The sequence below is a fragment of the Thamnophis sirtalis genome, unplaced genomic scaffold (assembly GCF_051295495.1).
Source record: "Thamnophis sirtalis isolate CommonGarterSnake01/CBP01778 unplaced genomic scaffold, rThaSir2_p1.2 scaffold_4, whole genome shotgun sequence".
Classification (NCBI taxonomy): Eukaryota; Metazoa; Chordata; class Lepidosauria; order Squamata; family Natricidae; genus Thamnophis; species Thamnophis sirtalis.
In genome coordinates this window covers 70,493,670-70,514,798 of record NW_028261384.1, presented here as the reverse complement: position 1 = coordinate 70,514,798, position 21,129 = coordinate 70,493,670, and the positions used below count along the sequence as shown (strand labels likewise).

General features: G+C 42.2%; 1 protein-coding gene across 2 annotated transcripts in view; it reads left to right on the top strand.

Annotated features, from left to right (window-relative positions):
- Positions 1-21,129, top strand: part of AMPH (amphiphysin) — a 228,107-nt gene that overhangs the window by 76,357 nt on the left and 130,621 nt on the right. For both annotated transcript variants that reach the window (XM_087713101.1, XM_087713099.1), the window contains exon 3: positions 11,488-11,542. In XM_087713101.1, coding sequence (XP_087569227.1) covers positions 11,488-11,542 — 55 coding nt within the window. The remainder of the gene's footprint in view (positions 1-11,487; positions 11,543-21,129) is intronic.

The following is a 21,129-nucleotide window of genomic DNA, read 5'->3' as shown; positions in this document are numbered from 1 at the left end:
ATGGACCACTGGGATCCACTAAAAATTGATCGATTCTCCGCAGTGGTGCTGTTAAAATAGGAGCCTCTGTTTTTGCTCTGGTTCTGGCTGCCACTGGCTGGTCCTCACATGGTTCTGGCTCTCCACCCACAGCCCCCAGTAACTGATCCATATCCTCTTCTTTCTTCTCCCAAAATTCTGGCCCCTGTGTGTCTGGTGAGCTCAGAGGGTCCACATCCCCTCTTCCTCCGAAAGAACTGTATTGTGATATCTTAGAGATTACAGCGTCCAGCCCTCGCTCTATCCCTTCTACAGGTATTTGGCTTGTTGATGCCTTAGAGTCTCCTGAGCTACTAGGTGTGGTTCCCCTTGAGTATGGTTGTGGTGAGGGTCGTGGTGTTCCTGTCATTATTACTCCTGGTGGAGACATGTAAGGCGGTGGTTGGGGCAATTCTTCTGGGGCACTAGCTAGGACTGGTGGTTTCTGCTTGGGACTTTTGGGGAGTGTAACCCAAACAGCCATAAGCACACACTGATGGTCTTGGCATTTCTTTAACCATGCTGGAGGTCTCCTCAACAAATTATACCACACGTCAATATATGGGGCCTGATCCGGATGTCCTAAATCAGGATCAGACACTAACCTATGGACATTTAAAGCTATGTTGGGATCAAAAGTACCTTTGTCAGGCCATCCAAAACCAAAAGTGGGCCATTCAGATTCACAAAATTTCCTAAGCTCACGCCTGCTCCACTTAATGCCATAATCCTGAGTCATATACCCTTCTTTAAAATGGTTTAACATACATTGTAAGGGGGTCAAGGGAACACTGCTGCCCCCACCCATGGTCCTCCCAGGGCACCAGACAACAAAGATTTAGCAAGGCTCTGACCCAGGGTACCGGGTAAACACGGCTACCATAGGGAAATGCAGTAGCCCCCCCCCCCAATCACACATACATATACACTAGACAATCCACCCCCAAAACTTCCACCTAGTGAGGGAGATCAGGCCTCCCCTCTGGCTCAACAAGGAGTCTGGGCCTAAATAGGGTTCCCCATAGTACTTCCCTCTTGTACTTGGCTTCCCTCCTGCGATGCTGGCCAGCCTTTCAGACACCTGGTCTCTGGTCCTTCTCTGGTGGTTCTTGGGATCGCCAACCGCTGCTGCCGGAGCCCTCTGTTGCTGGGAAGTCCCTCGGATCAAGGGTCCATTGGCGCCAGGGAGGTTCCCCCTGACCAGATGAGCCCTGACACCGGGGTGGGTCATCCCTAGAGGGTTTGCAAAAACCCCTTGACTCCTGGCTGGCTCGCCAAAAATGTTGCAGCAGATTTGAGGTTTGCAATCTACTTACGAAAGACAAGGAGTCAAGACCACAAAGGTTCCGAGAAAAGACAGGTTTATTGGACGCGTCCAGAGTTCAGTGTGATTGACACCAAGACTGAACTTCCGGGACTATCCACTGGCAGAGATTTTATACTTTTTATTTAAACATTACAAATCAGGAGGCGTTACAATAGGCGGATACATTTTGGGGTCAAGACCCCTGCTGAGATCAGTAAAATACATTTTTGGGAAAATTACAAGTGCAAGGTTCTCAGAAAGTTCCGAGTTACAATAGGGAAGTGAATCTGGTTACTCATGAAGCAGACAGGATATATTGCTAAAATATTGCTAAAATATCGCTGATTGAATGCTAAAATACTGCTGACATAAAGCACACAAGATGCTGTCATGATTATTTTTGGTTGTTCCTCACAGCCATCATACTTCCTGTTCCACTCTTGTGCAAAGCTTGCGTTATGTTCCCTTAATATTTGTAATAGGAGAAAAAAAGGAAGTTTCAGGCCAGTAACCCAAAAGCTTTGATTTTGGTATTAAGCTTATAATTATTATAATATTATAAGGTTATAATATTTAGTCTGTTAGAATCACCTAACCTGGTCAACCAAGGGTGGGTTTACCTGTGCATCACTCATACATACCCCACTGTTATCATTAAAACATACAAAATACAATAATACAATAATATAAAATTGGTTAATTTAAAAGTGGGTTCATTCATCTTCATTCATACAACACACACTCCACCACAGGATTAACGCAGATCTTAGTTCTGCCCAAGCGGTTCGCGCAAGTTCGTAAAGCTAGAAACTAATAATGGTGCAGGAGGGAGAGTTCCTCGTTCTCTCTTCCCTCCTGCAACTCCGGAAAGGTGCAAAAAAGGGTCCAGAAGGTCCAGAGTCTGGGGTGGCTGAAGCGACTAAAAAGAGGGCGGTGGGCGCTAGTTGGAGGGGGCGCTAAATCCCCGCCCGTTTCTTCACCGTTTTCCGTCGTCTCCTTTCGTCGAGGGCATGTAACAAAAAACAAGCCGCAGATGCTGCCAACACGCCAAGAGGTCTTCATAATCGCTGCAGCGGTGGTAATTGTTTGAAGGATAAAAAGGAGGAAAAAAGGTGAAAAAGGCTCCAGCTGGGACAAGAAATGGCGGCCACTGAGGGAGGTATTCACCCAATCCCCAGGGGAACCGCCTACCCGGACTAGCAGCGCCGAAAGTAAGATGGTCCAAAGAATGGTGCTGTCTGAGGCAGCACTCCTGGGGCAGCAGCAGATGACGGCGGCCGCAGCAAGAGGGGCCAAAGACCCAGGAGCCGAGATCAAAGCAGGCAAAGTGTCGGGCAATGAGGAGCCCCGCAGCGGCGACGGCAGGGCAGAAGAAGGCCGCACCGAGAAAGAAGGAGGGGGGGGGTGCCTAGGAGAGCTGCGGCGGTGGCAGAGAAAACCAGCCACCCAGTCCCGACACACATTGTTGTAGAACTCACCACCCCCTCCAAAGAACGAAGCACAGACCGCCGCGCCGGCACAGCCCGGCACAAGTCCAACGGCTCCCCATGGCAGCGGGGCCGAGATCATCGCCGTCCACGTAACGCTGTCGCCGAGCAGTGCAGGAGCCACCGAGGGCGGCAACACCGTCCGGGAGCCACCCGAAAGCGGTGACCCGCAGGTAGTTGCCTCCCTGGATCGTCTCAAAGTTGGTCTCTTGCAGGAACCCTTTTTTCACAATGTCCGAGGTCTTAGTCCCATAAGCTTTGTTCGTTTTGTTTTCACAAGCCTAAGCGATGAAGCTTGACAGCCATTTCCCATCCTTGTGCATACTCTGTGGGCAGGCCAGGTTGGTGCAAGGCAGCTTTGCCAGATTTAGTCTGTTTCACCCTCGTTGTTTAGGTAATTCTGAGGTGGTTGATGGTTCTGTGAGTGCCTGTCCTTTATAATTTTTCACAATGCCTTGATGGTTTTTATTCCAGTGACTGTCTTTCCTGTCCTTAGGCTTAGGAAAGAAACTGGTTTCATTTGCAGTCTTTTGGGGGGGGAATTCTTATTTTTTGGTGTTTTCCTGGCACTGTCATAGTTTGTGTGTGGGTGTGTAATGTCCCGCAGTTATCTATGCATTAATAATGATCTAGTAATATTTCCTTATACATTTTAGGGACCTTTCCTTACATAATTGGTGTTTTCTTTCATACGTTTGGATTTCTAATTTCTGTTTCCGTTAGTTAGCAATTGCTAAAACCAATCCCACGTGAAAAAGTATTCAAAGCCTTCTTGATTTTACTTGTCAATTTATTTATTCCTGCACATTGTAATATTTATTCATTTTCATATCTCTGTCTTTCAACTGTTGTGCAAACACAATTCCAGCAGCTGCTAACATGTGTAAAATTAAATATATATTGTACTCCCTTTCAAATAGCCAAGAAAGTATTTCTGGTATTTTGTGTAAGCGGGTGTTGCTGTTTCTTGGTGTTCTGTCCCCTCAGTTTCTTTTTGTGGATTCTCAGCAAAAGTCATGTGCATCTGAACTCTTATGGTGCCTTGCTTCCAATTAATTTTGGGGTTCCATTTTTTCAGCCATGCAAGATCCAAAACTAGTGGCCATTCCATGCCAGGCACTACTATAAATGTAAGTATTTCCTCATGGCTTCTGATGCTTATCTGTAGAAGCTCAGTGGCAAATGAATCTGGCACTCCCCTGCTATTGACCCAACTAGTTGGCAAAAAGCTATGGGGCTTTTCAGCTTCCTTACATTAATCCTCAACTTTCTTACCAGGGTTGGGCTGATCAAACAGCGGGTGCACCCTGAGTCCACTAAAGCAGATATTTTTATCCCCCTCTCCCAGATGGGGATAAACAGTCTTAGGGGGAGGATAAGTGGTTTAATTATTTTGCTTACCAGTGGTTCATCTTCTCGATCGCTTCCGGATAAGTATGGTTCCTCCTGCTGAGAAGCCAGGGTTACCTTCTCAAAGATGAGAGGGGGTGGAGATTATACAATCTCCCTGCTCCTCATGGCCATCTCCTTCCCACGCTGGCCAGGTTTGGTAGGTTCTCCCCCCCCCCCAAAATGGGTGCTCTGGTTTCCTAGCCGTTGCTTGAGAATGGCATTCTGCAAGCTTTCCACACTTGAAATAGGCAGAGGGTTTTGGAGAAGATGCTGTTTGTGGATTGAAAGTCTCTTGCTTCCATTGGGTTGGGGATTTCTTCCACATTTGCCATGCTTGGTACTGGTTCCTGGCCATGTCGATCTCTGCCTCTTCCGCAGAGATCGACATGACAGTGAGATACCACTCGTGTAGGTGGTTTGGTGCGCCTTGGGCCACACAGGCATTGTAGAGGTCATCACACAGCCCATCCTTGAACCAGATTACCAAGATATCTTCTGGCCAGTTCACAAGACACCCCAGGTCTCAGAATTCTTTGGTATACTCTGCCACTGGGTGGCGTCCCTGCTTCACAACTTTAATGCAGTTGTTTGCTTTGCGGTCTGTGAGGGGTCCTCAAAACGTTGTTGCAGGGCCATCATGAAACAGTTGAAGTCCCGCAGTTCTGGCATCATGTAGGGACACCATCTATCTGGCGGAGGCTCCTTCCAGGGCTAGGGTAACCACTCGCACTCAGGATCCTTGGGTTTGAAAATCACACCCGTATTCTTGCATGTAGGTGAGCACGTGTGCCACAAAGAATCCCAATTTTTTTGGGTTTCCATCAAACTTCACCCCAAGGGAAGGAGTTTTTCTTTCTAATTGCAGGTTTCAGGGTTGGTTTGGAATGGCCCCCAATCCATGCATCAACTGGGGGGGAGAGTTTGCTGGGTTCCTTGCTGTCACTGCTATGCCATCTGCTTGATCAGCAGGTCCCAGAGGCGGGTTAGCCCCCCTTTGCATCATCCCCGGCTGCCGCCCTTCCAACACCTCTTGGTTGTCGTTCTGGCTCCCCTTGGATGTTGGGAATTTCCAAAATCTCCATCACCAATTGGGCTACATGTCTCTTCAGATTATCCTCTCTCAGTGAGGCTTCATTTAGTTCCTCCCGGTCAGAGGGGGCTTCTATTCCCCAATTTCAAATTTCCATCCTGGTTTTTGGTTACCATGGGTGAGAGTGACTCCTCTGGCCCTCCCATCTCAGCCATCTCTTGTCCCGATACTGATTGACCAGCGGGGCTTTTTGGGGCCCTCCAGGTTCACCTCATCCTCTCCAACAGGGTACATGGAGCAGGCTTCCAGGTGGGGGGGGGCAGGTCTCCCTCCAGCATTTAGCTTCCCCTTGTTCACTGTTGTGCTTGGACATGATTTGCAGGGTCCCCTCGGTAGAGCAAATGTTGCTTCTCTGGGTTGACCATTTTGCTTTATGTAAGGGCTCCTCTCCTAACTTAAGAAAGTGAAGACTCTTGAAACAGACTATTTCAAAAGAAACCTTTTATTAATAAGAATGGAAGCCATTAAAGTCAAAGCAACATTTAAATCCCCTTAGGCAATGCAAGTAGAATTAAAGCAGTAGAGCCCCCTCCCATTTGTTAGAATGCAGATTCTAGCCAATACACAAGTGTGAAGCTGTTTCGTTTATCAACTGTCCTGAGAGCCGGAAGACTCCCATAGCTATCTTGATGTTGATGTTGATGTTTATTTTATTTATATGCTGCCCTTTTCCCCCGAAGGGGATTCAGGGCGGCTCACAACTCAACTAAGGGAGGGGGATACAGACAAAAATTAAAACAACACGCAACAATACATAATTTAAAACACACAACAGTCATACCATTCGAGAAGGGGGTAGAAGCTTTTTTAGCCCCAGGCCTGTCGGAATAGCCAGGTTTTGAGGGCTTTGCGGAAGGTCTGGAGGGTGGTGAGGGTTCGAATCTCCACGGGGAGTCGTTCCAGAGGGTCGGAGCAGCCACAGAGAAGGCTCTCCTCCGAGTAGTCACCAGTCGACACTGGCCGGCAGATGGAATTTGGAGGAGGCCTAATCTGTGGGATCTAATCGGTCTAGAGGAGGTAATTGGCAGCAGGCGGACCTCTTACCCAGGTCCAATACCATGAAGGGCTTTATAAGTGACGACTAGTGCCTTGAAGCGTATCCGGAGACCAATAGGCAGCCAGTGCAGCTCGTGGAGGATAGGTGTTACGTGGGTGAACCGAGGTGCACCCACGATCGCTTGCGCGGCTGCATTCTGGACAAGCTGGAGTCGCCAAATGCTCTTCAAGGGCTGCCCCATGTAGAGCACGTTGCAGTAGTCCAGTCTAGAGGTCACAAGGGCGCGAGTGACTGTAGTGAGGGCCTCCCGGTTCAGGTAGGGACGCAACCGGTGCACCAGGCGAACCTGGGCAAATGCCCCCCTGGTCACAGCCGACAAGTGGTGTTCAAAAGTCAGCTGTGGGTCCAGGAGGACTCCCAAATTGCGAACCCTGTCTGAGGGGCGTACTGTTTGACCCCCCAGCCTGAGAGATGGAACACTTGGCCAATTAGTAGGAGGGAAACACACCAGCCACTCGGTCTTATCTGGATTGAGTACAAACTTGTTAACCCCCATCCAGTCCCTAACAGCCTCGAGGCCCTGGCACATCACGTCAACCGCTTCACTGAGTTGGCACGGGGCGGACAGATACAACTGCGTATCATCCGCATACTGATGGTATTTTATCCCGTGCCGTCGAATGATCTCACCCAGCGGCTTCATGTAGATATTAAACAGGAGGGGGGACAGGACCGAACCCTGCGGCACCCCATAATTCAGGGGCCTAGGGGTCGATCTCTGCCCCCCGACCAACACCGACTGCGACCTGTCCGAGAGGTAAGAGGAGAACCACCGTCTTCTGTTACACAGTAAAGTGCAATGTCCCAGATGGCCATCATAAACGTTCCCCCAAAAGGTGATGGGATCTCAGGCATTTCGGCACCAGGAAACCAGTTGTAAAATATCAGTTGTCACAGGCACTGCTAATAAATTGACTCCAAGGCCCCCCTCCCAATTGAATGACAGGGTTCTGACACTAGGATTCCAAGATTCCTCTCACAGTTATAATGTTGAGCAAGGTACCAAATATACTGTACCTGTGCATTTTGTTTTTCTTGTCTAAATGTAGAATCTTACTTTTTTCACCATTGAATTTCATTTCGTTAGAGTGTGTCCAATGTTCAAGTCTGTCAAGATCCATCTGTATCTTAAACCTATTCTGGAGTATTGCCTATTCCTGCCAGCTTGGTGTCATCTGCAAATTTGATGAGTTCCACATCTATTCCCTTGTCTAAGAAGATGTTGAAGAGTACTAGGCCTAAAACAGAGCTTTGGGTACTCCACTGCATACTTCCTTCCATGTACATGCACTTCCATTGAGGACTACATGTTGAGTGCGGTTGGTCAGCCAGTTACGAATCCATCTGGTGGTGATGCTGTCTAATCCACATTTTTCTACTTTATCTAGTATAGGTTATGGCCCACCTTATCAAATGCCTTACTGAAGTCCAAGTAAATTATATCGACAGCATTCCTCTGGTCCACTAATTTTGTCACTTTGTCAAAGAATGCAATAAGATTAGTCTGACATGATCTGTTTTTGACAAACCCATGTTGGCTTTTGATTATTACTTTGTTTGCTTCGCTGATTTGTTCCTTGATTATGTTTTCCAGAATCTTCCCAGGTATTGAGGTCAGGTTGATAGGTCTGTAGTTTCCTGGATCTATCCCTCCCTGCTTTTGAAGATGGGAAATATATCTTCAGAGGATTTTCCAGTCCTCTGGTAATTCCCCTGTGCTCCAGGATCTTTGAAAGATATAGCAACCAAAATTATTGCTAAATGAATGGTTGTAAGCTGAGGACAACCTGCATTTTCTATTATCTGCATTTTTAGAATCATCTGCATTCAAACAAAACACTTTAGCCAAGGTGGCGCAGTGGTTAAATGCAGCACTGCAGGCTACTGCTAGATCAGCAGGTCAGCGGTTCAAATCTCACCGGCTCAGGGTTGACTCAGCCTTCCATCCTTCCGAGGTGGGTAAAATGAGGACCCAGATTGTTGGGGGCAATATGCTGACTCTCTGTAAACCGCTTAGAGAGGCCTGAAAGGCCTATGAAGCGGTATATAAGTCTACTGCTATTGCTATTGCTATTGCTATTTAGTTCAATTTGTATTAAAGAGTGAGTGTGAAATAGATGACTTTGTTCTGTATCTCCGTTATAATAGAGATAATGTGTATATATATATTTATGTCAAGTATCCTTCTAAGATAGTTCTGAAAATTATTACTATTGTCATTATTATGATTTACTGCACAATCAATCAGATGTCCAGATTGGATTTGGCATTTTTGTCTACTATCAATCCTTCCCAAGGATCTAGGGTAGGCTGATTTTCGTGTTTGATGATGTTAGGGATATTGTCAAAGAATGTAAGCTGTACCAAATAAAGCTGTCTTTTACAATTGACCAATGGTGAATTTGTTAATGCCAATTATTATTATAAGCCATCACATAGCCAGATGTTCAGATTGGATTTGACATTTTTTGCCCCCCCTTCTCCTTTTTCTTTCCCCCCCTTTCTTCTCTTCCTTCTTTCCTTCCTCATTCCTCCCTCCTTCTCCTTCTCTTGTTCCTCCTTCTCCTCCTCCCTCCCACCTCCTCCCCTTCCCCTATCATCAGCATCATCATCAGCATCATCGAATATTTACATTCACTTGGACAAAGTGCTTTTTCTCAGTTTTTGTCTAATTCAGGAATGGGCAATTAACTTTCCTAAGAAGCCACATGAGGAACTGGAACTGCTGTGGAGGACAAACCAATAGCTCCTGGCTGCCCTTCACCTACTTGCCCACACTTCGATCAAAGCAATAGTGGGTGGCCAAGCCTGGCTCCCCTCACACAGTGATTGCTGACACCACCTCAGACTGTACCTGTACAAACACTGCCCAGGTGCAGAAAAATACCTTTTCTCTTCACCCTCCTGCAGCTATCTGCCAACTGAAGGAATGCAAATGGATGTGCAAAGCTGGAGCAAACTCAGCTTATTCTCCCACATTTTGCAGCAAACTTATTTACATTTGATTTCTAATTTCCAACTGATCCCACAAAGCTGTAATGTTCATGATTGGAATACATTACAAATTGGAATTTGGTAAAAACGAAAACAGACCCCATTCTTGTATTTAATCTAGCAGATGAAAGAACTGACAAACACTTTAATTTAATGGCTTTCTTTTCTTCTTTAAAAAGAGGTCATGGAGCATGTCTGTATTTCACAGCCTGTACTAATTGTATTTATTTCAATTTTTCTTTTTAATCAACCAAACATAATTGATTTGTGAGTGTTTGTAAAAAAGGAGACTCTCTGATTAGGCTCTTCTAATGTTCCCAGAATCTCTTGCATGGTTCAGGCCAACTGAAGCACTTCAGTGGAAATATATGCTCAGACAATGTGTAAGAAATATTAATTGTGATCTTTCTAACAGCTTCCTCTATTGTCCACCTTTCAAGGCATCAATGTAAATATTATGTTAAGGGATGCAAACTGCAGTTGTCTGAAAGCTTCACTCCAGTCATACTTAAATGTAGCACTAAAGAGAAATCCTGCTTGAAACTCTTGGATTAAAATTTGTTAATTTTTTTGTAGATTTTATTTATTAGCCATTCAGTATATGTTATATTTTTTAAGACCCAAAGGAATAGATCCAATCAAAAAAGTATCAGAGTTTGAAGTTAAAATTGTTTTTGTTATTATGGGATCAGTTTTCAAACACCAGCACGAAAAAAATGTGATTAAATTATGACTGAGATTCAACTTAATTTGCTGTTGATTACAGATACGTTGTAGTTTTTTGTTATTATATTTTAAACTAAGAGATGGTCTTTGCCGAAAGTTTCAAATTTGCCGTAACAACTCTGCTTTTACTGACCTAAAAAGCAAATTGTCATTTTTGGTCTATACTGATGAGAGTACTCAAAATATTTGCTCCTAACATATTCAGAATCATACTACAGTAACTCATACTTTGACGTTTATTTTTTCCTTTTTAAATATTTCTGGGCTTATTTTAAGTAGATCTTGATTAACCAAGCCTTTCAATTGGCTGGGAGAGAGAAAATGGTACAGGTAGTCCTTGACCTACAGCAGTTTAATGATCATTTGAAGTTACAACTGTAAACAGTAATGTATGACCATTTTTCACACTTATGACCATTGCAGCATCCCCATGGTCATGTGATTTACATTTGGATGCTAGACAACTGGTTCATATTCATGATGGTTGCAGTGTCCTGAGGTCATGTGATCACCTTTTGTGACATTTTGACAAGCAAAGTCAATGGGGAAACTAGATTTACTTAACAACCATGTTACTAACTTAACAACTGCAATGAATCAGTTAACAAATGTGGCAAGAAAAGTCATAAAATGCAAAATTCAACAAATTTCTCATTTAGCAACATAAATTTGGGGCTCAAGCTGAGGATTGCCTATATTGGATTAGACAAACGTATAGTGAAAAATTACCTCTCAAAACTAAGTTGAATACAGGTTTGTCTTTACATGTTTCCAATTTCCATCCCCAATGGAGGACTAGAATCTGCTAGTCCAGCATTGTTTAACCACTATACCCATATTAGATCCCCACTACAATATAATACAATGCAGCACATATTTAAACAATGGACCTCTGTAGATCATTTTGAGTCTTCTGGGCATGTAAATTGCTTTACAGTTCCAAGGAGCAGAGCCAGAAACTTTGGAAAATGACTTGTCCCAGAGGTGCCCAGAAAGGCAAAATTCCATTTCTTGGATGAGAAGCAAAATATTTTCAAGGAAAAAAACCAAGGAAGTCCACTTGCCTTTTGAAAAGCATTTTTGGGATAACCATGACATGGATAATTGAGAATCTCCATAGACATCAAATGACTTGCATTGAAGCCAAGTATATTGTAGAAAATTGTTTTGCATTACACTTTAGAAACTAGCTACATAATGGAATCACTTGGTAAATATGTGGGGATTTTAGCTGATTTATAGAGGCCTTTTCATTGTTTTAGTTTTTAAGAGATTAAATGTAACTGAATTGATATACTATATTAATACAGCTGTGTATTGCATATAGTGTATATATAATAATCACATGTGAGAATTAATTTCTTCATGGATCTGAGTTGCTTACAGGATTTTATTTTATTTCTATTTTGTATTTCAGGCAGAAGGTTCCAGACTTCAAAAAGAGCTCCGGGGATATTTAGCTGCAATTAAAGGTAATTGCAATAAAAACAGTACATTTTTGCTGCAAAGTTTAAATGTAAAATTTAATTAGTTTATTTGTGAAGCTTGTGAAGTTGTTTTCTCCAGGTGTCACCAATGCCCTATCAAGCAAACTGAGACTAACTGAGTTCATGTGAGCTATAAGAAACAGGTCAGTGAAAAAGGTCATTATTATTACTAAACTGCAGCAGTATCACCAAATATAAACCCACATATAAGTACTGTGCAAAAGTGTTAGGTACCTGTGCAAAAATGCTATAAAATAAGAATGCTTTCAGAAGTAGAAATATTAATAGTTTATTTTTATCAATCAACAAATGGAAAGTAAATGTACAGAAGAGAAATCCAAATCAAATCAATATTTGGTGTGACTACCCTTTAAACCAGCACTAATTCTTCTAGGTACACTTATACACAGTTTTTGAAGGAACTCAGCAAAGTTCCTTCAGAGTCCAAACATCTTGAAGAACTAAGCATACTGTCAGCATTGACTTCATTTAGTAATCAGGAAAGAAACCACTCAACTCCATTTGAATTGAAATCAAGTGTACTTTTACTAATTATAAACGAACAGTTGCAAAGCTAAGCTGAATCTGGTTAATTAGGTGCGAAAGCGAATAATATCATGTATAACTCAATCCCCTCCCCTTGGCACTCCAGTCCATAATCCAATTATAATGCACCCAACTGTCAGGTGGGAGATAACTTCAAAAGGCATCAACAGGATGGAATGCTGGAAGTTAACCTTGGCGGGAAACTCCCTTCTTTCCCAGCGCAGTAAGATGGTCAAACAGCATCTAGAATCTTCCTCCAGCACAGCATGATTCCCCTCCTAAATACCATGCCCCCCACTTCCCGTTTCAATGGCAGCCAAAGCAGCAGCAAGCGGAAGCTGACATCTGGCCCTCCTCCAGAAAAAGGGCGGTCAGACCTGCAGAAACGAAAAGAACACAAACAAACAAACAACATGACACCAAAGAGGGAAAGGGGAAAGGAGAAAAACAAAAGAAATGAAAATTAGGAGAGTGTCCAAAATCAGGGCTCGTCAGGATAAGCAGAATAGAATTTGCGGAGCAGACAAGACGTTCGAACATGGGACGCGTCAACTCATTCAGTATGAGAAGGGGGAAAATGCTTCCAAGCCACCAGGTACTGGTACATGGTTCCGTCGTCTACGAGAGTCCAATATTTCATGGACTTTGAAATGTTGCTCACCCTCAATCAAAAGTGGAGCGGGTGGAGGAGGGAGAGGCGGCCGCAAAGAAGAAGTGCAGACAGGCTTCAGGAAGTTAACATGAAAAACAGGGTAAACCCGGTTGAGATGCTTAGGCAACTGGAGCCGGACAGACACAGGGTTGATGACCTTGACAACAGGAAATGGGCCAACATACTTGGGCCACAACTTCTTCGACTTCTGGGGTGTCTGAAGAAATCTAGTGGACAAATAAACTTAATCACCAACTTTGTACTCATAGGGTTTAGTCCATTTCTTATCAGCTTGTCTCTTATGAGCGCGGGGCGCAGCATCCAGAATTTGGAGAGCCAAAGGCCAAATGTCCCGAAGGCGATCACTCCACTTGGACAGCAACGACACCTGGGATTGTTCATGAGGAATCTCAGGAATGGGTACGAAATCCTGGCCAAACACCACACAAAAAGGGATAAACCCAGTGCTGCTGTGCACGGAATTATTGTAAGCTACCTCAGCATGGGGCAACAAATGCACCCAATCATCCTGTTGGTAGTTGATGAAACAACGTAAATATTGTTCCAATACAGAATTAGTCCTTTCACAAGTCCCATTAGTCTGAGGGTGGTGGGAGGAGCTTAACCCCTGGGTGGAGCCAATCCGCTTCAGAAACTCTTTCCAGAGAAGGGAGGTGAACTGAACACCCCTGTCCAAAATGATGTGGTCGGGCACCCCATGTAAGCAGTAAATATGGGAGATGAACATCTTAGCGAGAGATTTAGCAGAGGGAATCCTGGAGCAAGGGATGAAATGGACCTGTTTGGAGAACAAGTCAGTAACAACCGAGATAACAGTGTGTCCCTGACTCTCAGGAAGTTCGACAATGAAATCCATGGAAATCTCCTTCCACGGGGCTACTGGGCAAGCCACCGCCTGGAGTAATCCCTGGGGCTTACCCGGAGATCATTAGCAGCAGCACAAACGGGACAACTGACAACATATTTCTCAATGTCCTTTTTCAAAGAGGGCCACCAAAATTGCCGCTTGACGAGGTGGAGAGTCTTGATGAATCCAAAATGCCCTGCCATTCGGGAATCATGAGCCCGTTGAAGAACAATGGTCCTAAGGGACGCAGGAACGTATAACTTCGTCCCAATCCAAGGCAACTCATCCCTCATAGTGCATTCATTCACGTGCTGTCGGAACCAATCATCATCAGTGAGGGCCTTTTTCAGTTGAGAAAGAAAGTCCTGAGTGACCTCCAGTTTAGAGGTTGCGTGACTCCTAGTAACAACAGGAGCAGCGAGGCTCGTTGCGGGAATGACAGGCTGGATCACACTGAGCTTAGAACAGTTGTATTGAGGAAGTCTGGATAAAGCATCAGCCATAAAAATTTTCCCACCCGGAATGTATTTCAAGGTAAAATTAAATCTATTGAAATGCTGAGCCCAGCGCATTTGCTTAGGAGAAAGTTTTCTGGGTGTCCTCAAAGCTTCCAAATTTTTATGGTCAGTCCATATCTCGAAACAGTGTTTGGCGGCCTCTAGAAAATGGCGCCATGTGGCCAAAGCCCAGTGAACAGCAAAAGCTTCTTTTTCCCAAATGGCCCAACATCTCTCTGTGTCGGTTAGTTTGCGAGAGGTGTACGCGCAGGGTTGTAATTTACCTTGACTATTAGTTTGAAGTAATACAGCTCCCACAGCCACGTCATTGGCGTCAGCTTGGACCACAAAAGGCGCGTCCATGTCTGGGTGCTTGAGGACCGGTTCCTCTGCAAAAAGCCGCTTTAACTTCTTGAAATCAGCTTGGCATTCCATAGTCCAATTCAGCGGCTTGCTAGGTTTGGGTTTTGCCTCACCCTTAGACTTAAGGAGGTTAGTTATCGGGAGGGCTATTTTAGCAAAAGAGGGAATAAATTGATGATAGAAATTAGCAAAACCCAAAAATTTCTGCAATTGCTTGCGTGTAAGAGGGGCCTCCCACTTGGTGACTGCCTTGACCTCAACACCCTTGTGGGAGATGCGATATCCTACGTAGTCAACCTTCTCCTGATGGAATTCATACTTGGACCATTTGGTGTAGAGTTCAGCCGCCTGAAGTTTCTTCAGCACTGTGCGAACCAGCTTCATGTGTTCTTCATGTGTTTCCATGTAAATAAGGATATCGTCTATTTAGATGACGCCTTTGTAAAGATGGTCATGCAAAACCTCATTAATCAGTTGCATGAAGACCGCTGGTGCCCCCCGTAGGCCAAACGGCATTACTCAAAATTGGAAGCAACCAAGGGGGCAGTTGAAAGCAGTTTTCCATTCGTCCCCCTCTTTAATTCTGACTCTATAATATGCCTCTCTAAGTCCAACTTAGTGAAAATAGGGCCCTTCCCCAGGTGGGCCAGCATGTCCTTCATCAGTGGCAATGGGTAAAGGTTCTTGGATGATATTGCGTTCAGGTTTTTGAAGTTCACACATAATCTCATGGAGCCATCTTTCTTTTCTCTGAACAATACTGGAGCTGCTACCTTGGGTCTTTCCGGTTCAATGAAACCCCTTTCCAAGTTCTTATTAATGAATTTCCTCATTTCCTCCATTTCTCTAGGGGACATTGAATATATTTGCGGCTTTGGAAGCTTTACCCCAGGCAAAATATCAATGGTGCAATCTGTGGGTCTGTGGGGGGTAATTTATCAGAAGATAAAACTGATGAAATTCAAAAAATTAGAATATCGTGCAAAAGTTCATTTATTTCAGTAATGCAACTTAAAAGGTGAAACTAATATATGAGATAGACTCATATAATGCAAAGCAAGATAGTTCAAGCCGTGATTTGTCATAATTGTGATGATTATGGCGTATAACTCATGAAAACCCCAAATCCACCATCTCAGAAAATTAGAATATTACATGCAATCAATTAAACAAGGATTGTACATAGAACAATATTGGACCTCTGAAAAGTATAAGCATGCATATGTACTCAGTACTTGGTTTGGGCCCTTTTTGCAGCAATTACTGACTCAATACGGCGTGGCATGGCAGCTATCAGCCTGTGGCACTGCTGAGGTGTTATGGAAGACCAGGATGCTTCAATACCGGCCTTCAGCTCTTCTGCATTGTTTGGTCTCATGTCTTTCATCTTTCTCTTGGCAATGCCCCATAGATTCTCTATGGGGTTCAGGTCAGGCGAGTTTGCTGGCCAATCAAGCACAGTAATCCCACACTCATTGAACCAGGTTTTGGTGCTTTTGGCAGTGTGGGCAGCTGGAAAATGAAGTCAGCATCCCCATAAAGCTCATCTGTGAAAGGAAGCATAAAGTGCTCCAAAATCTCCTGGTAGACAGCTGTGTTGACCCTGGTCTTAATGAAGCACAGTGGTCCAAAGTCAACTTTTGGCAACTTTTGCCAAAAGCACTAAAAACCTGATTCAATGACCATGGGATTACTGTACTTGATTGACCTCTCCATTCTTCCTCCATACTCGGGTCGTTGGTTTCCAAATGAGATGCAAAAGTTGCTCTCATCAGAAAAGAGGACTTTGGACCACTGAACAACAGGACTTTGGACCACTGTGCTTCATTAAGACCAGGGTCAACGCAGCTGTCTACCAGGAGATTTTGGAGGAAGGAATCCTTCACCATGCTACACAATTGCCTGCAGAAATTCATAATTGTACTGTTCTCTAGCTCTTCAGCAAACAAACTGCTTCCTGCTATAGCCAGATCTTTCAAATGTTGACTTATTGGTCCACACAACCTCCTGCCATATTTTTATTGCTATTGCTATTTATTGCACTCTAGTTCCTTTGTTTTACTGTATAGTGAAATTGCTTAGCCTTGTTTTCATTTCAAAGATATGGCTTTTGGGCTGAAATTTTTCCATGAAAACCACTTCTGGGCAGACTTCTCCAGACAGTAAATGAATGTACTTGGGTCACACAGGTTTTCATCAGTTCTGTACTGATGGCACTGCTTGACATCTTCCAATGTCAAAGGAAAGTAAGCATGATATGTCTTTCATCTGCTGCATTAATTTCCTGGCCAACCACTGCATCTACAATCCTTAATATTTCCCATTTTTTGTACTTCTTCAAGAGTTCAAACAGAATACCTTTAATCACCAGAATGAAAAAAGATTTGCACCAAAAGTCAAAGATAATTTTTAAAAAAATTCTTTCAACATATAAATAAGAAAAAAATCAAGAAAACAGTCAGTCCTCTAATGAAAGAAGATGGCCAGGAAGTAACAGACAGTAGAGAGAAAGAAGAGCTGCTTAACTCATTCTTTGCATCAGTCTTTGCCCAAAAAGAGATTATAGCCCAACCTACCAAAAACATAACCATTAAAGACAGATTAAAAATAAAAATTAAAAGCAAAAAAATTAAAAAGCAAGAAAAAACCTGTCTGACCTTGATGAATATAAATCATTAGGACCTGATGGATTACATCCCAGAGGTCTGAAGGAGCTGGCAGATGTTGTCTTAGAACCATTGTACCATATCTTTAAAAAATCTTGGAGTAACGAGGAACTAACAGAGGATTGGAAAAGAGCTGATGTTGTTCCTATTTTCAAAAAAGGGAAAACAAACAAATGTCAGAGTTCTAAGTAACACCTCCAATGAAAGAAGACTCCGAGGCTTGAAGTTCCTCAAAATTCCATTTTATTAGAGATGTCATATTGGCACATCTGGAAAAACCCAAATCTGAAAGTTCTGGGTTTTCCCCATCCAAAAGAAAGTCAAAGATCCATTCCCTGCACCCACAAGTCCATCAATGGTCCAATCAATTCAGACAACCTCCAGTCACTCCCATCCAGGTGCAGGCCGAATGCCCTTGACTCCCAAAGAAAGGAATGTTGTTATGGCTAATCCTCCACGACTTCTCGCAACCCCCCCTCCCATTTTCCCAGGCACTAAATGTGGCAGCCCTGAAGGTCCAATGAAAAATATGGCTTCCAGGGGACTTCCTGTGGTGACATCACTTCCATGAGGGCGAAGAAATGGTAGCTCTACTAGCTTTGCTTGAGTTTCTGTTGTGAAGATCCTGAAAAAGGACGAGTTGAACCTGGAGGGATCAGGAGAGAGGGGAAGCCCGGGCGCCGAAGGAGGAAGCAAGCAACTTCCCTATCGGACGAGGGAAAACCCCTTGAAATCACCGGAGAAGAAGTCCATGGCCGATTTTGGGTGGTGAATACCGCACATGAGGGAGAGAAAATAGCAACACAGCAGCATTGGTGAGAATATTTAAAACAACTAAAATGGTATAAATTCTATTAAAGACTCATTGAGCTAGAATTTCAAAGCTTTGAAATGAGCTGGATACAGCGTAATATCGGCAGCTACAAGAAGAGGGAAAGCAAGCAATTTCCTATAGCAATAGAAGGTTTGGAGTGACTTGAGAACAGAACTAAATAAGGAGAGATTTGGACAATAAACAGAAATTGGAGCCAGACAAAACAGTGACAAATGTGAAGAAGAGGAGAGAACTATTTTGGAATACTTGAGACAAAGTGAAATATAGAAAAGTAAATATCGGACTTTTGAAGGAAAAAGAAAAACCCTATACGAAAGAAGAGTAACACCGCCATCTAGTGGAAAAAGAAATAAGAATTAAATAACAGTATATAATATTGCTGATGCAATCTGGAAAAATATTTTGTTTTTTGTGATCTCTGAAATCGGATTTAGAAAATAGAAGAACATTGAAAGAAGAAATATAAATATAAACTGAACTGTGGTGAGATAAAATATTGTTATAAACTATTGGTGATACTTTGAAATTATCAATGTTATAAATAGATGACATAATATTATATAAGAATTAAAATTAAGGATTTATTAGCCTAAACATATTGCATACATAAAGAATAGTAAAAAAAATAGTAATATAGTGTTGAAATGGGGGATGTTAATTTGAAATTATTAAAGAGACAATATAAGGTTGCATACTGAATCAAATTAAAAACATGTTAGGTTAAATATATTCAATATTGCATGAATATTGTGTGGATTGACTTGCATACTATACCAGATATATAGAAATTAAGTTGTTAGATTGTAGGATTGAATGATATTGAATTGAATTGAAATGTGCATGGAAGAGGAAAAGTTCAAAGATTGAAGGGGCTGGTATAAGAGAGTGGAAACAAGCAGTGGGCAGAGAGAAGTATATGTTATTGTGGGACAAAATTGTAAGGAAATTAAAATAAAAAATGACAAGTACAACCACAATTAGTAAAATGAATAGAAAGGCAGTATCCAATCCAACATCAGCAACATCTTTACCCTCAAATCAGCGCATAATTGAGAGCACACTGGGTATAGAGAAAGCGAGCTCAACAACGAACCTTCAGTGTATGCAAGATGCATTAGCAATGATATAAGAAACAATGCTGAAAACACAAGAAACAATTACAAAAACACAGGAAACAATTACAAAAATCACGAAGAAACTAGGAGAAATCATGAAGAAATTAAACTAGAAATGGGAGAAATGAAGAGTGAGATTAGAAGAATAGATGATAGAATAGGGAAAATACAAAGTGAAATAACAAAAAATGAAAAAAAAATTCAAAAAGTAGAAACAAAGGTAGAAAAATGGAGAAGAAAATAGAGATGGTAGATGAGAAGCTGACTACATTAAACAAACAATTAGAAGAAAAATAGTGTTTCTGGAACTTGAAAAAGCTGGCTTTTTTCTGCGCTTTCAAAATATAGTAGAAGAAAAGAAGGAGCATATAGGGGAAACAATCACAGAGATTGTTATGAACATATTACAAAAGAACAAACAAAAAACAAGAAGGGACATAGACGAGGTGTATCAAATCCACACAAATTATGCCAGGAGACACAGGCTAAAAAAAAAATCCATATTTTTTAGCTTTGCTAGAAAATCAGTAAGAGTTGGAGTATATAAGAAAGTGAGAGAAGAACAAATATCATATAAAGAAAGAGCAGTACAAATCCTGAGACAAATCCCAAAAATAGTGAGAGACCAGAGAAGGCAATATCAGTTCCTTACACAACAACTAATAAGGTACAATGTAATGTTCAGATGGCTCACACCAGATGGAGTGATCATTAGCTGGCAGGATAAAAGATATAAAATAGACCCAGTCGAGAAAGCACATGAGTTCTTTGAACATCATTTCACTGCTGAGGAAGAACAAGAAAGTAAAGAGGAACCAGAGAGTAGAAGTCAAGAAGAACAGTCAGTTGAAAACAGGGAGGAAGAAAGAGAACAAAGAAGAAGACAGGAAAGAGAACAAATAGAACAAGAAGGTAGTAAAATAGGAATAGAGACAAGAAACGCAAAGAAACTAAGGGCAGCACACAAATAACACAATGGAACAAGAAATTAAGTTACTGTCACTAAATGGATTAACCTCACCAGAAAAGAGAAGGCAAACCTTGACTAGATTACAAATAATGAATATGGACATAGAATGCCTTCAAGAGGTACATATTAAAAACCAATATAACAAACTTCTAGAATACCCAAAGTTAGGGAAACTATTTACAACATTAGCACACAAAAAAGAAATTGCAATATACATCAAAGAATTGTTAAATGCAAAAAAAAAATGTAGATGAAGAAGGGAGGATTTTAATGATAGAAATAAAACCAGAACAAAGAAAAATTATTCTCACAGCAATATACGCCCCAAATAAAAACAAAAAAGAATTTTACAAGAAGATCCACCAAAAAATAACAGAAATAGAATAAGAGGATATATGTCTAACTGGTGACTTCAATGCTATAACAGATATCAATGATGACTACAAGAGCAACAAAAGAAATAAGAAAAAAAGAGAATTTTTTGAAATGATGCAGGAATTGAGCCTGAAAGTTGTATGGAGAGAAAGGAATATAGAAAACAAACAATTTACATTATTCAAACCCCCACAAATCATGGTCAAGGATAGATATGATGTGGTCAACCCAAGAATTGAGAAGAGATACAGAACAGATTGAAATAATGACAAACACCTGGGCTGATCACAACCCAATAAAAATAACATGGAAAGGACCAAAAAAGAAAATGAGATGTTCAATGAATCAAAGAATAGTGAAAGATAAAGAATATATAAAAATGATAGAAAGAGAATTGAAACTTTTCTATGAAGTAAATAAGAAAGAAGAAACATCATTACAAAATTTATGGGATACTACAAAAGCATTAGAAGAGGATTGATTTGGCAAGGAAAAACAAGGAAAAGAGACAAAAACAAGAATAGAGAAAGAGAGAGGGAGGAGCCGAAGTCGCGATGACGCAATGTGCAATCTCAATGCTCTGAGATTGCAGTCGACACTTTTGCCTCTGGGTGGTCCAAACGGACCTAAACCGTCCCGTAGAGACGATGAATAGGAAGAATACATCTTGCTGATCACAGGGACA